This window comes from Pagrus pagrus (genome assembly GCF_965226575.1).
Source record: "Pagrus pagrus genome assembly, chromosome: 7".
Lineage (NCBI taxonomy): Eukaryota > Metazoa > Chordata > Actinopteri > Spariformes > Sparidae > Pagrus > Pagrus pagrus.
Genome location: NC_140191.1, coordinates 4,633,630 through 4,651,794, shown reverse-complemented (window position 1 = coordinate 4,651,794; position 18,165 = coordinate 4,633,630). Strand labels below are relative to the sequence as shown.

The 18,165-nt window shown below is 39.9% G+C and overlaps 1 protein-coding gene across 5 annotated transcripts in view; it reads right to left on the bottom strand.

Moving 5' to 3' along the window:
• thsd7ab (thrombospondin, type I, domain containing 7Ab) overlaps positions 1-18,165 on the bottom strand; it is a 186,512-nt gene that overhangs the window by 51,119 nt on the left and 117,228 nt on the right. For all 5 annotated transcript variants that reach the window (XR_014622946.1, XR_014622947.1, XM_084357197.1 and 2 more), the window contains 3 exons: positions 15,260-15,506; positions 2,875-2,990; positions 1,652-1,787 (listed from right to left, as the gene is read on the bottom strand). Coding sequence is in view for 3 of the 5 variants with exons in the window: in XM_084357197.1 (XP_084213323.1) it covers positions 1,652-1,787; positions 2,875-2,990; positions 15,260-15,506 (499 nt within the window). In the remaining 2 variants the exon portion in view is untranslated. The remainder of the gene's footprint in view (positions 1-1,651; positions 1,788-2,874; positions 2,991-15,259; positions 15,507-18,165) is intronic.

Sequence of the window (18,165 nt, the reverse complement as noted above, 5' to 3'; positions counted from 1 at the left end):
TCAATTTGGAAAGTGTCATGAGATGACTTTTGTTGTGAATTGGCACTATACTGTACAAATAAAGACTGATTGATTGAATATACTGTGTAACCTCAATACCTTACCAATAACTGTTTTTTAATAATAGTATTTATCAGTATGGACAGAATCAACATGTCAATAGTAACTTCTAGGTAGAAAACCCCTGCATCAGGCATTAGCTTACATACAACTGTATTGTCTTTTTGCATTGTATTATTTCAAAGTGTACACATCTAATTAAACTACAACGCTTGTTTGATGCTTTCATGTCTCATTAATAACAACACTGTCACTAACGTTTGGTCGGAGACCTAAGTTACCTGTTAAATGATAGTTTAAGTTTACCCCAAACTGGCAGTTAGCCTGAGATATCCCTGTGGTGAGACGCTAGCATAGCAATGTTACACGAAATAATCACAGCGGACACGTCAAATAGGTTGAACCAACATGTTTAACTATATAAGTTTGCAGATTTTCACATCTCATGACATTCAAACATGGCGTTATAGCATCAAACTGTCATGCTAAAAATCACAGCTACGTACGTACAGTATGGATGAATAACGTTCTGACGACACCTAGCTAGCGTTACCTCAAGCACCTACAGTGTAGCTAGCTGCTTGAGCTAACACTGGCTTAACAAATAGACAAGACGTTTTAAAAAGTTAAGCTTAAAAACAATCTTATGATGTACTTTTATGTTTACCCTCTGAGAACTGTTCACCAGCTCGACAACCTGTTGCTGACGTCCTGCTAGCTAGCTACCTGTAATACTTACCCTAGATCGTTGATGTATAAGAAGACTGACCACTCTGTTGTTTTTTTCTGAGCAGAAAAAAGACACCGCCCACTTTTTATTTATCAAACATCAAAAATGATACAGAGTGGTGTGTCTCCTCCAGAAAACCACCTTGGTTTGACCTTTATCATGATGACTGTGATAACCATCAGAAGTAGATACACGAGGCTATATTGTGGTTGAAAACAAAATTATTGGCATAATATTTAAAAGACAAAATCTTGGTGTTACAAAACGTTGCAGTCTAAAATTACGGGAATTCTCCTAGAATAATGAAAATAGCCCTTTGTCAAATATTAAGCAATTAACAATCAGTTCTGTTAAAAGATTTGATCGTACTGAATCCAAAAAGAAATAAACTCTTTCACCATGGAGTCAGCAATGAGTTAAATGAGGCAAGCACCCAAACTATTGTTTTTGTCATCAATCACAATATATTGCTGTATTGTCAGTAAATTAGTTAGCCCATAACCCTTCAGTGTTCAAGTTCATATGAACGCTATGTCTTCATATCATATTCACAACTTACAACAACAAAAATAATGATAACAACCAAATATTGTTATGAATTGTTTTGGGTTTGATTTCTAAAGTTTTCTTTTGGCCTGTCATGACTGTGATGTAGAGCCACTCAGGCATGAAAGACATATATGTGTATATATGGCTGTCTATGTAATGATATGTAGGTCAAGGCCAAAAACAAGTAAGCTAAAAGGTCCTTTAATACATCTCAACCTACTGATACTTTGTCAATCCAAGCAGTAAAAAACATGACAAAAGCCAATCCTCTATCTGACAACAGCATTATCGGATCACTGTAGTAATTTTTACCTGAATCCTGGACAGATTTTGGGGACCTCACAGTCCCTCTCCTCCTCCAGCACCTCCGGGCAGTCCTGTCCTCCGTTGGATGGCGGCTGGATGATAAGACGTTTCCTTGATTGTTTGGTCTTCACGGCATTACCGGCTGAACAGACACACACAATTATTGAATTAAAATAAAAAATGTCTGCATGGGAAAGTGATGAGAAACATGTCAAAATGATAAGCTAGGCCACTCTGTTTACAGTCTTTGAAGAATGCACTTGGAGAATGCTATTGCCAAATCTAATTGAACAGCTATCGTAAACAACACGCACGTCTAATTACTTGGGGTATCAAGCCAACGACGATGATGTAGAAAAATCCCATTAGACCTTGGAATTGACTCAGATTAAATTTATGGTATTTACATGTGTTGAGATGCCCTCAAGTAGTTCATTAAGATGAAATGAGCCTCCGGATAGTCCTGAACTCTGGTTTAAACCTATGTACGTGGGTGGTGTGAAATTCTCTGCACAAGTTGAAGATATCAACAGCATCAAATTAAAATGCACAGCCATCGGTGCAGCATGCTCAGAATGTGGAGATTTATGCCACCGTGTCGCATGAAGAGGTCATCAAAATGTGGACGATAATGATTTTCAGTCGTAAATCAGTTTAATGTCTTCGCCTCTGCTCAACAGCTCGGGCAATGGCTGCGTGACAAAGGTGACCTCATCTGAACAATGTTTTTCTTTCACAGCATGAAAACAACAAGACCACAACACACTCGCTGACACTTGTAGCCACGAGCGAGGCGGCTTTCCAGGCACATTTAAAGGGGTCGGCCTAGAGGTTGTCTTACACGCCAATCTGTCAAATTAATTATGTGTAACGAGCCGCGAGCGCATGTGTTTATGTGGTAGTTAATGTGTCTGGCTCCGTGCTACCGAGTCCCACCTCTGTAGTTTTTCAGCACAGTGAATTAAAACTTGCATCTGTGTGTACTTCAAGGCTAAGACTAGAGCTGCAATTGATTAGTTGTCAACTATTTAATCGATTAATTCTCTGATTCCAGCTTCTTAAAATCCTTTTTTTATTAAAAAAAACAAAAAACAGACAAAAAACTTAAATACAATGGGCCAGTACATAAAAAAACCCAAGAATAATAACTGTGATTCCTGTATGAAGCAGTGTTACTTCACATTTCCAGATCATTGCTCCTTCTGGGATTCATTTTTATTTCACTGTACCTGCGTCACAAGTAACAGGACACGGCGTCCAGTCGCTGAAAGGGGTCATGATACAGTCCTTCTTGCAGGGGAGCTGACATGGTCGCATTGTGCTGGGGCGAGGGCCGTCTGGACACCTAGGCAACAAAAACAAACACAGCGGGGCTGTGGAGTGACACAGCTGGGAACTCTTTACACATTCACCAAAACACAGCAGTTAGTGGTCTGAAACCTCAAAGATCAAATAAACTGAATTATGTTGATATGCAGCAGTAGATTTTTGCTCAGTGGATTTCTGTTGACACTTGCCCCTCACACAACACAGTAACTACGCCTGAATCTAATCCATGGGCAAGTAACAGACTGGAAAGAAGCAGCTTTCTTTAAAAATCACCGGGTGCTGAACAAAAACACTGGTTACACCTCCCACACTCTTTAGCCTCTGAATTGTTTGAGGACCAGATAAAACCTGAACACAAGGTTTGGATTTCTGGTCATTTTAAAGCAGAAGAGGTTGTTTTTTTCAGGTTTCATCATCCAGAAACTTGACATAGTGTCCCAGGGAGGTCCCGTGATGTTTCCCTGTTTGCCAAAATTAAACTGTGGTGTAAGTTGCAGGCACTTTACCACCTGCAGGAAGCAATGATTTAAGTACAGCGTGTACTGAAGAGCAAAGAGGTGCTGGCAACTGTGAGTCAAATATGAAGTCAGAAAAAATGAACACGTTTGTGTGAGTCACTGCACACTGAGCCCTAAATAATGTATAATAAACAATCTTCTGTTGACAGGGATAATGGCAATATGTTCAACTAAGTGCTCACTGATAGCTTTTCAAAATAAAAGATAATAGAACAAATACTTTTATTTTATTATTTACCGTACTTTGTGTGCTATTTCTGCCACCAGGGGTCTCTCATTTAAACCATTACAACAAAAGATGTAGTTCAATGTCATGAAGTAGCGTGGGATCATGGGAGCTGTTGTCTTAACTGTTGAACAATCAGCATTGCCTATGAAAATCTACCTACATGACTTAGGCAGAAAAGTCCGAAGACATGATTACGTTATAGATTTTTATTCAAACGCTTAGTCATGTTCCCCAACTTCCTTCCTCAGTCTCTGTTGTATCTGATGTTTCCCCGCAAGGTTTAGCGACAAGTGAGCAAATGAAACGCACCTTGAATAAAATATCGAATTTCTCTGGTGTCAACATTGAGGGAACCTTGAAGGATAATGTAAGTATAGAACTCGACCTCGTCGTTTTTAGACGTTTTAATGCTAATAAGAGATGCTTATTCAGACAGATTATATACATAGCACACGCACACTTACACACAAGTGCCTCAAATGCTAACTAGTCATTGATGCCCGAATGCCAGGCAGCTGAGTTAAGGTCGGCCACACACTGTCACCACAAAAAGCCTCGAGCAAAGAACGGAAACATGACAAAAGGAAAGTAAGAGGGCAACTGAGACTAAATAAGAGGGAGAGAAAGAAAATTATTAAAATAATCTTTATTTTATTATCATAAGTCTTTTAACTGTTACAGCAGTGCCACCATTAGTTAATACAACTGGGAACCTGATAATTGTGAGGTTATGACATTTATTAAATAAAAACAGCCAAAAGCACCAACGCCCTGGAGTCATTTTTGAGGTTTAATTGTGTCACATTAATTCAGATATTTCATTAGATTTATTGGTGGTGTTGGATTTTGCTATTTGAAATCGTAGCAAACATATATATTTTTAGCAAAAAAACCCCAGTAAATATCAGGGGCCTGCGCCATAGAGCTATAATAAATTAGTCATCGAATCAATTCTGTATGTTTAGCTTTTTAATATCCTCAAATATGTGATCTGGGGCCAAACACTTCCTCTGGATGAAATGATACATGTACAAATAATTTTTCTCATGCTGGTATAGCAAGGTTGAAGTATCATACCACCTGCTTAGAGGAACCAAAATGCAGGAAATTATATCTACTCTATTAAAACATTTTCTAATGAAGAACCCAGGACCCTCATTAGATTTTCCTACCCATACTTTTAAAAGCTTCCTACGATGATGGGAAAATGGATAGTTTAACTAAACGGTAAAACATCAACCACGTCTAAATGACTTTCAGTCGGGAATCAACTGACATTTATAATAGTCACTGCTAGAAATAATCCATGATTTAAAGCTTTAATAAATATAACCTAGAGGTTTGGCACACCAACCATCTGGGTATTGCTTGGATGTTTGCAGAATGTAATTATTCTAGCCACAATCTAGGGCAATAAAAACTGATGAAAACCTATGTAATCACATCCAGTTTATGGCTGATGTATGCCATCTGGCTGGTACTTGAAAGGTATAGAGAAGAGGTGGTCAAAACCCCCATACAGGCACCACAGGAACTGTTCAGCCAGTCTACAGGAGGATGTTTTACATGGATATTTCACTGCTAAGGAAACTGTAACGCACTGATTTCCTCCAGACTAAAGCCAGCAGACGACCAGAGCGGCCTCAGGACAGAAACTCCCTTGTTTTAACAGGATTCTGCTATCAGCGAGTGATAATCCTTTTGATGGCACAGAATATGAGGTCAAGCCGAGGTTTTTCGAACAAGGGTTATGGTTAATCTCCAGTCATTAAGCACCTAAGGTCCCCTGTGCATACTACTGGGCTGAGATAAATAGGTCGAGATAGACCTGCTGGAAGACATCTTGTAATCTGATCTCTGCAACACTGCGTTCCCGCTCTCGCAGCGAGATGTTGCCGCTTTGTTTCCTCAACCTATGGCTGACAAAGCGATCATCTGGGTCAGGTTTAATGTTGCTAGGAATGAGGTTTCTCCTCTGGGCGTTCCATACTCGTTAGCCCGGTGTTATCAGGGAAGCGATAGGGAGCCGCGCAGGGAAAATGTAATAATGTAACGGCGACACAAGGAGAGATTTATTTTTAATACCAATAGACAGAGCTAAATCCCTCTCGAGCGGAACAAATCCTCTGGTGTCTTCATACAAGTGAATGGTCCCTGGGAAAAAAACAGCTGCCGGATGCAGCGGGGGGGGAGGATACATCTACATTTTTAGCCTTCAGCTGATGCTCACGTCCATAAAGAAGTGAATGAACAGGTGTCTCGCCCCAGGACACTTCAACAAGATGCAAGATCCCACCCTTGAACCTGAGACTGCAGAGCAATCTCTACACTACACCCCAGTGCTAACCAGGACTTTATCACTTTATACATGAACCTATTTTAACTCTGAGATGAAGGAGCTCTTTATGAAGGGAAACCTGGCAGAGAAAGCAGTGAGAGGACAAGAATAAATAGAAATCTGCAGGATCTAAACACAATCAAAGTATATACAGAACAGACGGAGAAGCTATTTATTATATATGCATTATAGATCTGCTGGTTCATAAACCAAATTATTTATGTCTCAGCAAAACAAACACAACTTCTCATTTAGGTTTGTCACAAGCTCATTCTTTAAACACTCTTGTTGATTCGTTTTTAGGATGTTGGCTGGTGATATGATCAAACTCAGCACGGATTCAAATGCAAACAGGTGCCCTGAAGAGATATCACAACAACATACACCAACATTAAAATTTCATATAGGACAGAATTAGTTTGGCTTGTTATCCATGCAAAGTGATCCCAAAACTCTCATAAGCATGTTTTAAACATTTCTTCCGCAAAGTTTTCGTTTGATAGTTGTATTTTGCTGTGTGTTAGTAAATGCAGCATGACTTATTTATGTTTCTAATGGGAATAAAGATGTCACATTTATTTTGTTTATTGATTCTCTCCTCGTCATGAGGGATCAGAGCACTGAGGCTATAAGATTTCTTGACTCGAAGAGCTTGACAAAGAGGGGATTAAACTTTTGGTATGTGTCTTAATGGTAAATGTCTCAGGATAAGCTACATTTTACCACTTAAAAAAGTTGTTTTATTGCCCATGCTCTTCAAAGAGCATGGGCAATAAAACAATATTCCCATTCAGATAAAACTCTACAGCTAAAAAACACCGCTTGACTTCCACGTTTGATCCAGATGGCACACGCACTGAATACCAAACCGAACCTCAGAGCGCTCAGAGACCCAGCAGATTGCTCACCTTTTAGATTCACTCTCCAAAAGACACAAACACAAGCACATTTTCTGGTGAGATTGTCCTTACAAGAAAAACAACAGCATTCCTTATTGCTTCAGATGCCTAAAACAACCTGTGTTCCTTATGGCTGTCTGAATTATGACTAATCTCTCAGTAGCAAAGGTAGAAGTCACATGGTGTTGTAGAGCAATAAACCCTGTTAGGAAGGATGTCAGGGTGGAAAATTGGTCAAACAAAGATGCATGACTTTGAATACAACTGTTCATATCCTGCCTCCTTCTTTTAGCCTTAAGCATTGCTGACACTTAACCAAGTATATTTTGTGCTTAGACCTAACCAGGCCTTAATCACAGCAGACAGGCCAGGGAACAGACTTCAGTATCATTTTGAAAAGGTGATTGTGAAAGACACCGACAATGTCCTGTCAACAGTAGCATCAGAAGAGAAACACATTAATTTTAAAACTACTAAATGTAGCAGTTGATACTTTTCAGCTCATTTGATGGCATCAATTTTTAATTGCTTTCAATTTTGGGTTGTATCCATATGGTTGAGTGTACAGTACTTATTGCAAGGCACTTTGGATAAAAGCTTAACAAAAATACTGTACTGTACCGTACTGTAGTTTTATGATCATTTGATTGATTTGAGTGGAGTTAGGATCAACTCTTGGGTTCAGCCTGTGCATGTAGTCCATCTCCAGCCCAGGTGCTAGAGTAAAATGTTAGCGCTTAACGTTTCCCATTTGTTCATGTCATAAAAACTAAAAAGTTCTTGTTACAAAACTGGATGTTTGTAACAAGAACTTGGGAAATCTCAAGCCGTTTTTGTATCCCCAAAAACAGGCATTCAATGAAAACACAATCTTTTTCCACACCCTAACCAAGTGCCTAAACCAATCAACCAACCAATTATCATAAGCATAGCATTGTCACAGCTAGAATAGAAGAAATGAAATGTAACGTTGCAACATATCTGTGGTTTGCGGAAACGCTCAATGCCAACATTTATTCTGACAATTGGGTTACCATCTCTCTCTGTAAGTCTCAGTTTCATTCAGGGGATTGATTTCCGCCCACAGTTTGAAGTAATACAGCAGCCTGGACTTATTCCCCAGTGTAGCTACGGACGTTTTGTCACGTCTCTCAGAGTCTCATACAGACACAGAAGGTACCCTTTAGCACGCAAGACATTCCCGCAGGAGGCCAGGGTATGCATCCTGTGTGAAAACAAATGTCAGCGAGCTTTTCCTTCACCTAACCAAGTAGTGATTGTGCCTAAACCCTAAAAAACTGCTTCTAGATGTGTTAGAAAGGCTTTCTGGTAAGCTTCTAAAGGTAAGCCTGTGCGTCTCTGTGAAACAACGAGGGCCCTGACAAAGCGCTGTCTGTATTTGACGCCCTGAGATGAGATTGTGTTGACAGGTCATATAAACTGAAGACTCTATATCAACCATAGGTCTAGAAATCTGTGTTACAGGCTGCTAACAGACTGCATGCTGAGATTGGCCCAAACCTCATGAGACCCTAAATAAGATCTGTGAGTAAAAAAAAAAAAAGGTTGGTAACTTTCTCTATGCAGTTCCTATCTGTCCTTATCTGACTCCTAAAATTTGATTTGGGTGGATGGAGTGTGCGTGGCACGTTCCTCTTCTTCTGCAGTAAAAATCTTGCTTAGTGCAGCTCTCACTCTTGATTTTGTTTCATATAATCCCCTTTGTTATCGACCTGTGTGTTTTAAGTGCTTTACATATAGGGCAATGAGTCTTAGCATGTTACCTCCAACAGAGAGAAGAACCATCCCCTTTGTTCCCCTTTTAGTCTCATTATGATGTAGCCCCACTAATGATGGGTATTATCCAAATTTAGATGATTAAAATTCAATTATATTCCAGTTTTCACCAAAAAAACAGGCAATGTTTGATGGTAGAACACAATATGAGCCAGAATACTAACAGCACAATGCTTGGCTGGGAGACTCTGTCTGTGGGGGTGTGAAAGCTCGATGTAATATTGTAATTTATGCATTTTTTATTATGTATACATTTTGTTGTTCCGCTGTTTTCCTCCTTTACTTCTCCTGTTCTCGTTCCAATATTAATTGTGCTTGTCACAGTGATTTTGTTGTTTGTTTGAGGAATAAATGTTTAGTTACAAGGCACTCGGGGTATTTCAACCTAACTGCACAATATTCTCTGCTATGTTTTCCTCTATCTTTGTCTTAACAGTTCACTTGTGTGTTTATCACTGTGGAAATGCTTTACTCTGAAGTGAATGAAGCCATCCAGTAATAGCATCTGGTTTTAACTGACTGGCTGGTTCCAGTCAGAGTCATGATCTCATAATGATCTTTAAATGTCATGATTTGTAGCGAGGCGAGGACACGCACAACATGGCACCGGGAGCTTGTCCCAAAGCACAACATTAAAACGAGCAGCCAGGCTAATGCTTATGTTTTGCTTGCTGCTATTAGCGTGTTGAGTAATCTGTTCGGCGAGAGGCTGTTTTTCGAGAAATGAGCAGATGGTTGAGCAGGATGAAGAGAGGAGATTCAAAGCTAAGAACTGTCAGTAGTTGTAAGAGAGTGTACACACACATGCACTCACAAAAAAACAAGGTCTGGTGGGAAAAGATAAGGCCTAATTAATTTCATTATCAATATTACGGACTACAAAATAAGAACATCATTTGTTTAATTTAGCATAAAGCAGTTGCGGCTCTTCAAGGACCCTTTCACTGGTGTCTTTGGCCTCCTTCTCGAGGGCTTTCAGCTATCTATCACAGTCACAGTAAACACAGCCTCCATTAGAAAACTAGAAAACATGGCAGAGGGATGATTGACTGGTCTTAATACAGCTACTGTCGAACATCGTAAGCATGAATCATTCAGTTTCATTTTTCACAAATTCCACAGCATCAGTGTGATTATACAACAACACATTTGGTACCAGTCAGCACACAGACTGTCAGAATCAATAAGCAGACGTTGTTGTTTTTTCCCCTCACACCACAACAGCTTTCCCGATAGGATGATAGCAGCCCAAGCCTCAGGCGCTGACATATTTGTCTCTGTTGTGTCTCTCCTTTCTATTGGGCTTTGACAGTCAGCGTTTATGTGTGCTGTTTGCATGTGTGTGTGTGTGTGACATGCTCTCTGTGAGGTTCACTGCCTCAGGCTGCCGGAGGAAGACAGCTCAGATCCATCTATGAATGAGACAGGACACATCTGCATAAGCAGGGTGCAGGCGGCCATGTTTGTTTGTTCTGCTGGGATCCCATGAGAGCACTGATCAAGAATACCTGCCAGTTGGATTGTGCCAGATGAAGACATGCAGAGCAGAAAAAAAATACTATGTCAAGTCCCTCCAGAGTGCAGGCTAGGAAACACTGCCTCTGAGCAACAGATGGCCAGGAGACCAGAGCTGAGGCATCTTTATGCTTTGGTCAAGAAATGTACAAACAAAGCGATTGAAAATAACAAGTGTTCTTTAATCCTGGAGCCTGAGACACCTGCCACTGCAGTCTGTCAAATCTACAGGGGTAATAAAAAGTAAACTTTCATGATAGGAGGACCGTAACCTTGAAACAACTACAGGCAGGTGTCAAATAAAAGGAAAAACCCCGCAGAGTTCAACAGACTTGGAGAGTCTGTGACAAGGAGCACTGAAGTGTGTCTTCTTAAACTTTGTAAACTGGTCCATTGATTATTCTCTTGATGTATTGGAAAGTGATCAAAACAGTTTTCTTCTAGCACAGGGAGATGATTTACCTTGCGAGACAGCAGGATTCAAATGATGAGATCAAATGATTGCACAGGCTTCAAGCTATGAGCTTGTGGCCAGGCACACAGGCGTTAACTACAGATAGCAGCTACAGGTGTGGTTCAGAAGTGATGACAACAATGGCAACTCCTCAAGAGGTTAGCGTAGATGCCGCAATAGCATCACTTATATCAGAACCGGAGAGTTTATTTCATAGAAAGAAGAGCACAGAGAAAGGTTTTTCATCCGTCTCGACTGGCTTCGGTAATAGTTTGATGCCCTTACCAAAGGGCTCTGCTGGTTCCGATCAACGGTGATGGACCGATGGTTCGTCCTATCATACAGAAAGTATTTTTTGAAAGTGCCTGCCCTTTTCCAAACAGTTTTTTTGTTGTGTGAGAAACCAGCGCATCAGGTAAGGAGGTGATTTTAGACTAAATGGTAAAAGGACTTTCTATTCTATCCATTTCTGTAGCTGACCTTTCAAATCGCTTTACAACACTTCTCAAGTTCATCCATTCATGGTGCCAACCTGCTCATCAGGAGCTATTTGGGGTATAGTATCTTGCTCAAGCATACTATGACATGTCAGCCGGGGGAGCAGGAGAATTGAACCAGAGACCCTCCGATTACTGGATGACCTGCTCTACCTCCTGTGCCACAGCCGCTGATTTTAAGTTGCTTTCTTCTGTCTGTCCAACAGTTCAGGACCAAATGATGACCAACAAAATTGTCCATGCCCTCTAGAATGACACGCTGAGCGTTTCTGATTTGATGCTTGATCGGCATGACAACATCATTTATCCGCGTCCTGTCTGTAGATCTGTTTTATGATATGACAATGCTATGGTTAGGTTTTGGTAAGGTTTCAGTGCTGTTCATCTTAATCATTGCAGTTTGTGTTAGTTGCATTTTGTCATTACATTTTTAAAACTGTTCCCATCGACATAATAAATACGTTTTGTTTCCATTTTTTTTTTCGACCAGTGCTCATGCAGGTTGATTTGGCCTCTACCAGCTCTTTTAATTGTCTCATGTTGCTTTGAAAACTTGCTTATCAAAGCGCTGATTGCTAGACCTCTTTTTTACCTGACAAATGTGGCTAATTGCCAATCAACCTAATAGGATCCATCTTGGTGGCAGTGTTTGTCATTGCGAGTTGAAGAAGTAGTAAGAAGCTATTTCCCCAGGAGGTGCTCAAATTATGTCTATGTCTTGTGATTGTGTGTGTGTGTGTGTGTGTGTGTGTGAAATAGTTCTGGGCAACAATGAAAACTTTTAAACGCTAACGGCTTAAATAAAAGAGTGATGTTCTGTCTACACAAGGACAGCTTTTTTCTCTTACAGTGCAGTCAAAGTCTACATGTTGGCTTACAGCCTGTTACTGGACCCCTGCCAGTGAGAATGGCCCGAGGAAAATCCACCTACAAACTTTGAACAACAGCTTTGAAGGGTTACAACAGTCAGGGCTCTAACAAAAGGACATAATAATGGACACTGAGGCATAGCTGGGGTTGTATACAGGAAGACTGAGGGGAAGCTTCTTCAGCACCACGGACAGCACAACTGCTCCACGAAGGCAGGTGAAAAGAAACCTCACAGTCAGCAGAGGATACAGCACTCCCACCATCTGTCATTCTATCATTTTCCCATCAGGCAGAAGAAAACTCAGGCTGTGATGACACATACAATTGTTTTTCGGTGGTCCAAACAATAGCCGAAGGTGGATTGGGAGTTAAATGCCGGAAATAACTGGAATTGATATCCTGTTATTCCCTGTAAATTCTTGCCAAATCTCAGCAAGAATTCACGTTTCCTCAGAAAAATAGCCAATATCTTTTAAAGTTCATGTGCAGAACACGATTGTATGAAAAGACACAAGGACGTTTTCTCCAATTCTCATGAACGCTGCAACTCACTGTTGAAGATATTATATGGTGCAACATTAAAATCAGATTAACACGGTGATATAACTGCAGCTGCAGGTTTCTGCCAAGTAATTTTCCTGCTAAAATTGGCAGCTTACAGTTCAGGTGTTTGGTTAAATATTGTTTATAATAAGTTTCAAAGGTCGTTCAATGAAAACGATACAGGAGGTTTGAGAAAATCTTAAAATCACACTCGTGGGGTGGAGGCTTAATACCTAAATCCCACTTCAGAGAGATAATAATCCTTTATATAAGCCTATGATCATACATTCTCCACACAGTAGATTTAAAATGGTAATGTTTAAAAACAGACCATCCGATAGATTCTGAATGGCAATGTGTTTTTTTCTATTTCAAAGAAAATCTACTTCTGAGAGGAATTCCTGTTCTGTCATGTATTATTATGTATTATTATGAGTTTCTAGCTTAAAATATGATTTGGGAACCTCAGGAAAAGAGTGACATTTATATATATATTATATACTTTATAATTTACGTATGGGCATATGAGTACTGTTTTATCCTTTAATGCTGCAGTTTTCACTTCAAATAAGTGTTTTATAAAGCAGATAATTGTCAACAACCTGTCGATAGTCTGACTTTTTGTGCCGTTCAGTCGAGTGGACTCTGATTCATACTCTGTTGCCAAACAGCCATTCAAAATTGATTTGAGCAAAAAATGAAACAACAGCAACAAAATAATAGAAATCAAAGACGACCTCTTGTAATTGCAAGTCACCTAATGGTTGAAAATGTCGAACATCTCCTGGCATATTTTAAGTGTGTGAAATGCATTATTCAAAACCTCAAACCACCTCAGCTGAGGTCAGAAACTAAAACCACCCACTGAGGGGGTGAGAAGGTGCTCGACGGGAGTCCACTTTAGTAAAGAAACTTCTTTTCAGTCGTAATTAGTGATACTGGTACATGTTGTTCTCTTGCCCTTATTACAAATGATACTTGCTTACATTGACCGGTGAAAACAAAAGGTTATGGAGGCAGATCGACTGAAACCTCTCTCTGTCAGTCACTCAATGGCATTACCCACAACACCGCTAACCCTCCGACTCTCCTGCAACCCACCTGACTTGTGTCTGTCTTGTTTCACCTCTGTAAGAATAAAACACACACGATAAAAGACATCCTGGACCTCTCCTCTGCAGCCTGATAAGTGCAGCAGCAGAGTCTGGGTCAGCCACCATTGAACTGGACATTAATCCTCATTTTATCACGTGGTGCTCTCTATGAATCACATTTACCTCGTACACAATGCACTCCGACTCTTTAAATAATTTATGAACCCGTCCTGTCCTCACTGATAACCACTCTTGGGAGGTGTAAGACATGAGGAGGAATATTTCCTGACCTTATAAAATAGTGAGAAAGAAAAGGAACAAATTCAACACCAGAGACCTTTTTTTTTTTTTTATTGTCGCAAGCACTAAATCTACTCTGTGTTTCTTATCCACAGATTTTGACACAAGCACATCCACTGCTTTATCTTTTGTTGTCGAGTGAATCAGTCAAGCATAACTGACACCAGGCTACAGCCGAACTTTCTGGCAGACGTTAAAGTAAACTCGACAGCATATTTTGAGTCCCGCAGTGTGGTCGTCAGAGCTAACCGCAAACATCTTGCCTCTCATCTGCCTCATGATTAAATTGCCTTAAAGTATCAATCCCATTTAATTACTGTCATTATCATCAATGAGAAATTACTAGCGCCCAAAACGGCAGGGTTAATTAGGCTTTCAGGGACGGAGAGATTATTTATTTATCTGTGGTCGCCTGCGAAGGGGAGATATGAATTGGGAGTTAACTTCACGTAGACTCTGCTCTGCTTACTTAACCAGCTCCTTGTTTCAGTCTCTGGCTCACTTTACTCGCCTGCTGTCACTTTGCTTCCATCGCTGCTTCTTCTCTCATCTGTCTCTCACCTCCTGACTCTTCTTTAGTTTTTAAAATCTCACTTGCTTTCAATGTCACACACACATATCTGCATGCACCATTCAATCTTACTCTGGAAGGTTTACCACTGATGTCCTTTCAAGTAAACAAACAAAGTGACTTAATGCCTTCTCTATTCGCTTATTCATCCTAACAGATCACTGTTTGACTCGGCAACGTAAGAAAGGCTTTTACATTTTTGCTTGAAGAATGACTCTAACCTTTCTCTGTGTTCATCAGTCGACTACCCGAAACAAAAGAGGTTCTTTAACAAATGATTTCATACATCAAGAGACAACCAAAGCGCTCCCTGTCCTCTATTCTTTGAAGTGCAGCTCCAGATTTAACTGATTGGTTTCTTCTTTTTAGACGAGCGTGTTCAAATCAGTCAAATCAGCTGATGCAGAGGTTTATTTGAAATGAAAACGTGCCTACCCTTGGATGTTGATAGCACATGATTGAGAGCGGCTGCTCAAAGCCAGAGGATTGTAGCTCCAAGAAGTGGGCCATTTTTATTTCAACACAAGACTCCAGGAGCTGATTTCACAGTTATAAACACCAATACCACTAAAATTATGTTGCAAACATGAACAAGTGTTGCGGAAAAAGCAGAAGTAGAAAGTAAGAAAGTAAAGAAAATAGTAAGAAACTAAAGCTTACTTCTTGGGTGGCACCTGTCCCACGTTGACACGGACGCAGATGACCTTGCGAGTCTGCATTCCCAGGGAGCAGGTACCCTGACCGTCACTGCCGCCACGGACACTCATGGAGGTGTTGAGGGACGAGGCTGAGGGGTCTTCGGTACAAGGGCCCCAGGGCCCCGTCTGCCAGTGGTAAACTGTACATGCGTGTTCGTTACAGTTACGAACCTCCTGGAGGGAGCTGCTGTTTGGGCACAGGGTGCCACCTGGGATCAAAACAAAGGAAGATCAACATTTATAGTGTAAGAAAACAACATAATTCTCTTTGTTTTTGTTTTTCCAATGGATTAAATGATGATGTGTTGGATTTAGTAGCTCACATATATATTTAATTCACAAACAGACCAATTCTATAAATTTCGGAAACCCACTCGAACAACATAAAGTCTGGTGTCTCTGCCATCACGCTGCAAGGCTTTTGCTTATTATATGTATTATATACAAACTTTATGATGAGAAAATATTTTAGCTTTGTGTTTCCTGGCTTATATTAGATTATTTCACTGTCATTACACACGGTATGGGTCCTAAGACGATGAAAGGAAATTTAGCATCCAACCAGAAGTGTATAAAGCAGTGAAGTGCAGAGTATGTACAAATGTATAGTGAACAGTAAGGAGTAGATATGAATATGTTAGAGATCTGCCTGAGGAAATCAGGTCAACTGAGTCAGTGATTTCCTTTAAGTCTCTTCTTTTCTCTGTGTTTGAAGAGTCTATCCTGATTTTACTTGAGTTTTAATGTTATATTTTTAATGTTATATTTTTAATGTCTTCTTGTTTTCTTTTAAAATCTGAAGATTTTATGAATTATCTGTTTTATTTTGCTGCCTTTGTGAAGCACTTTGTAGCGTAGATGTAACGTAGGGCTCTGTAGTTAAAGATTATTTATTATTATTATTATTATTATTAGAAGTTTGACACAGGATGAACAGGTATAAGGTGTACAGTAATTAATGGCAATAGTGGAACATTACATACAGAAATGACATATCATGAATTAAGACCACAGACGTTGATACAGTTAACTGCTATTCAGACTGGGAGCTTCAGTTTGACGCACACTTCAGGAGGGAGCTCCATTAAATCTAGCACATATAAACATCTGAACGCACTAAATGAAATCTCCACTCACACACATAAAAGCCCCTTTATAATAATGGTGTCCTGGAGTCCTATTGTTTAAGAAAAGCTTTCACCAGCCTTTATACTTTATATGTTATCGTTGACAGTGCAAAAAAGAATGATAATTGCTGTGTTTCCAAGAGCGCACCAGGATTTTAAAACATAGATAGCATCCAACACTCATTTTTAATGTCACTTTTTTTTTTTTTTACATTTTTACAAAAAAAACATGGCCCAGAATTTAGCCTTTAAAAAAATGATATTCTTAAACAGAAAGAGATGGATATTTTTAAATAAAAACTTTGAGAAGAGACTGTAAATGAGCCAGTTTCAAGATTTAAAAACCTTGAGATGTGAGTTTGCTTCCCGGAGGCTACACACTGAGGCTCCAGTTAATTTATCTGAGACTGCTCAATTTTGAGTTTAACTGTGATAAAGATTTCAGAAATGTTCATAGTGATATCTTATTTTTATCATTGTCATTGTATCTGCTTAGTGCTTAACGTCCCTGATTTTTGTGCACACTTTACTGCCATTTCACTTGTAGTGTCATCAATCCTCTTACTCTACTGCAAAATATCTTTGGGGTTACAGGAATGCCAAACATTTATATGACACCCCAATACCCAGAAATGTTAACTCAAGATAATGCTGAAAACGTTGTGAGATGGACATGTGTGATTTTGATATTCTCAAGAGTAGTCACAGAAGCTCCTATTTTTTGATAAAGGTAAAACGTGTTGAAGAGTTTTACTCACATCACACAGGTGCAAGGCCTTCAAGACACAGCGTTAATGAAAAAGTAACACCTGCACACCAAAGACCTTCTGTGACATGGATTAAGTGTAAAAAAGTCAAATGTGGGACACACCAGTATTATAATGCAGTACTCGCAAGGACCCACAAGTGGCCCTAACGACTCTGAAACTGACCCCAACAAATGTCACATCATCATCATCATCGTCATCATCATCATTTTAATAGTTTATCCAGTGAGATAACTGGATGCTGGATAGAAATCTATATTAGCTCCTGAAAAGCACAAGTCTGAACACAGATAACTTTCTCCACAATCCTTCCGACCTTCATTTATTCAGACGCCAACTACTAATACAGCTAGTATGCACCTATAAACACACATCTGTTCTCCCGATATAAAGTATCTGTTTAGAAGGTGCTACACTTTATCATTAATAAATGTTTATGCAATACATTTTGCGAAGCAGTCTGGCTTCCACACAAAGTATTTAACTTTGTGTGCCACTGAGTTGGACTTCAAGGGGAAACCTGAACAGTAATTAACTGCCACAATTCCCAGGAGAAACAAATCATCATAGCAGAGGTACAGAGAGGTGCTTTGCATTCATGTTTTATTTTATTGTTACTATTGGTATTGGTACTACTAAAACACTGCAGACATACTGGTGTGTTCACATACGGAGAGATAAGAGCTCTTTTCATGCAGACATTTTGGTTTTCTAGGGACTATTTATGACTGCAAGGCACAGGTCAGACTCTGAGAGCACTTCTATGATGTGTACAACCTCCATCTATTGTTTTTCCCATTCCCCACTCTCTGTGCCTGCCTGCCTCTCATTTCTCTTGTGAGTCAGTCAGTCAGTCATTCAGTTGCTGGGTCGATGTACTGAGAGAGCCCTCTGCGGCTTGGAGTAACTGCCGACACTTGGAGCTTTCAGTAAAGATTGAGAGGCATTGCGGGGCTGAGAGTCCTCCACACCTG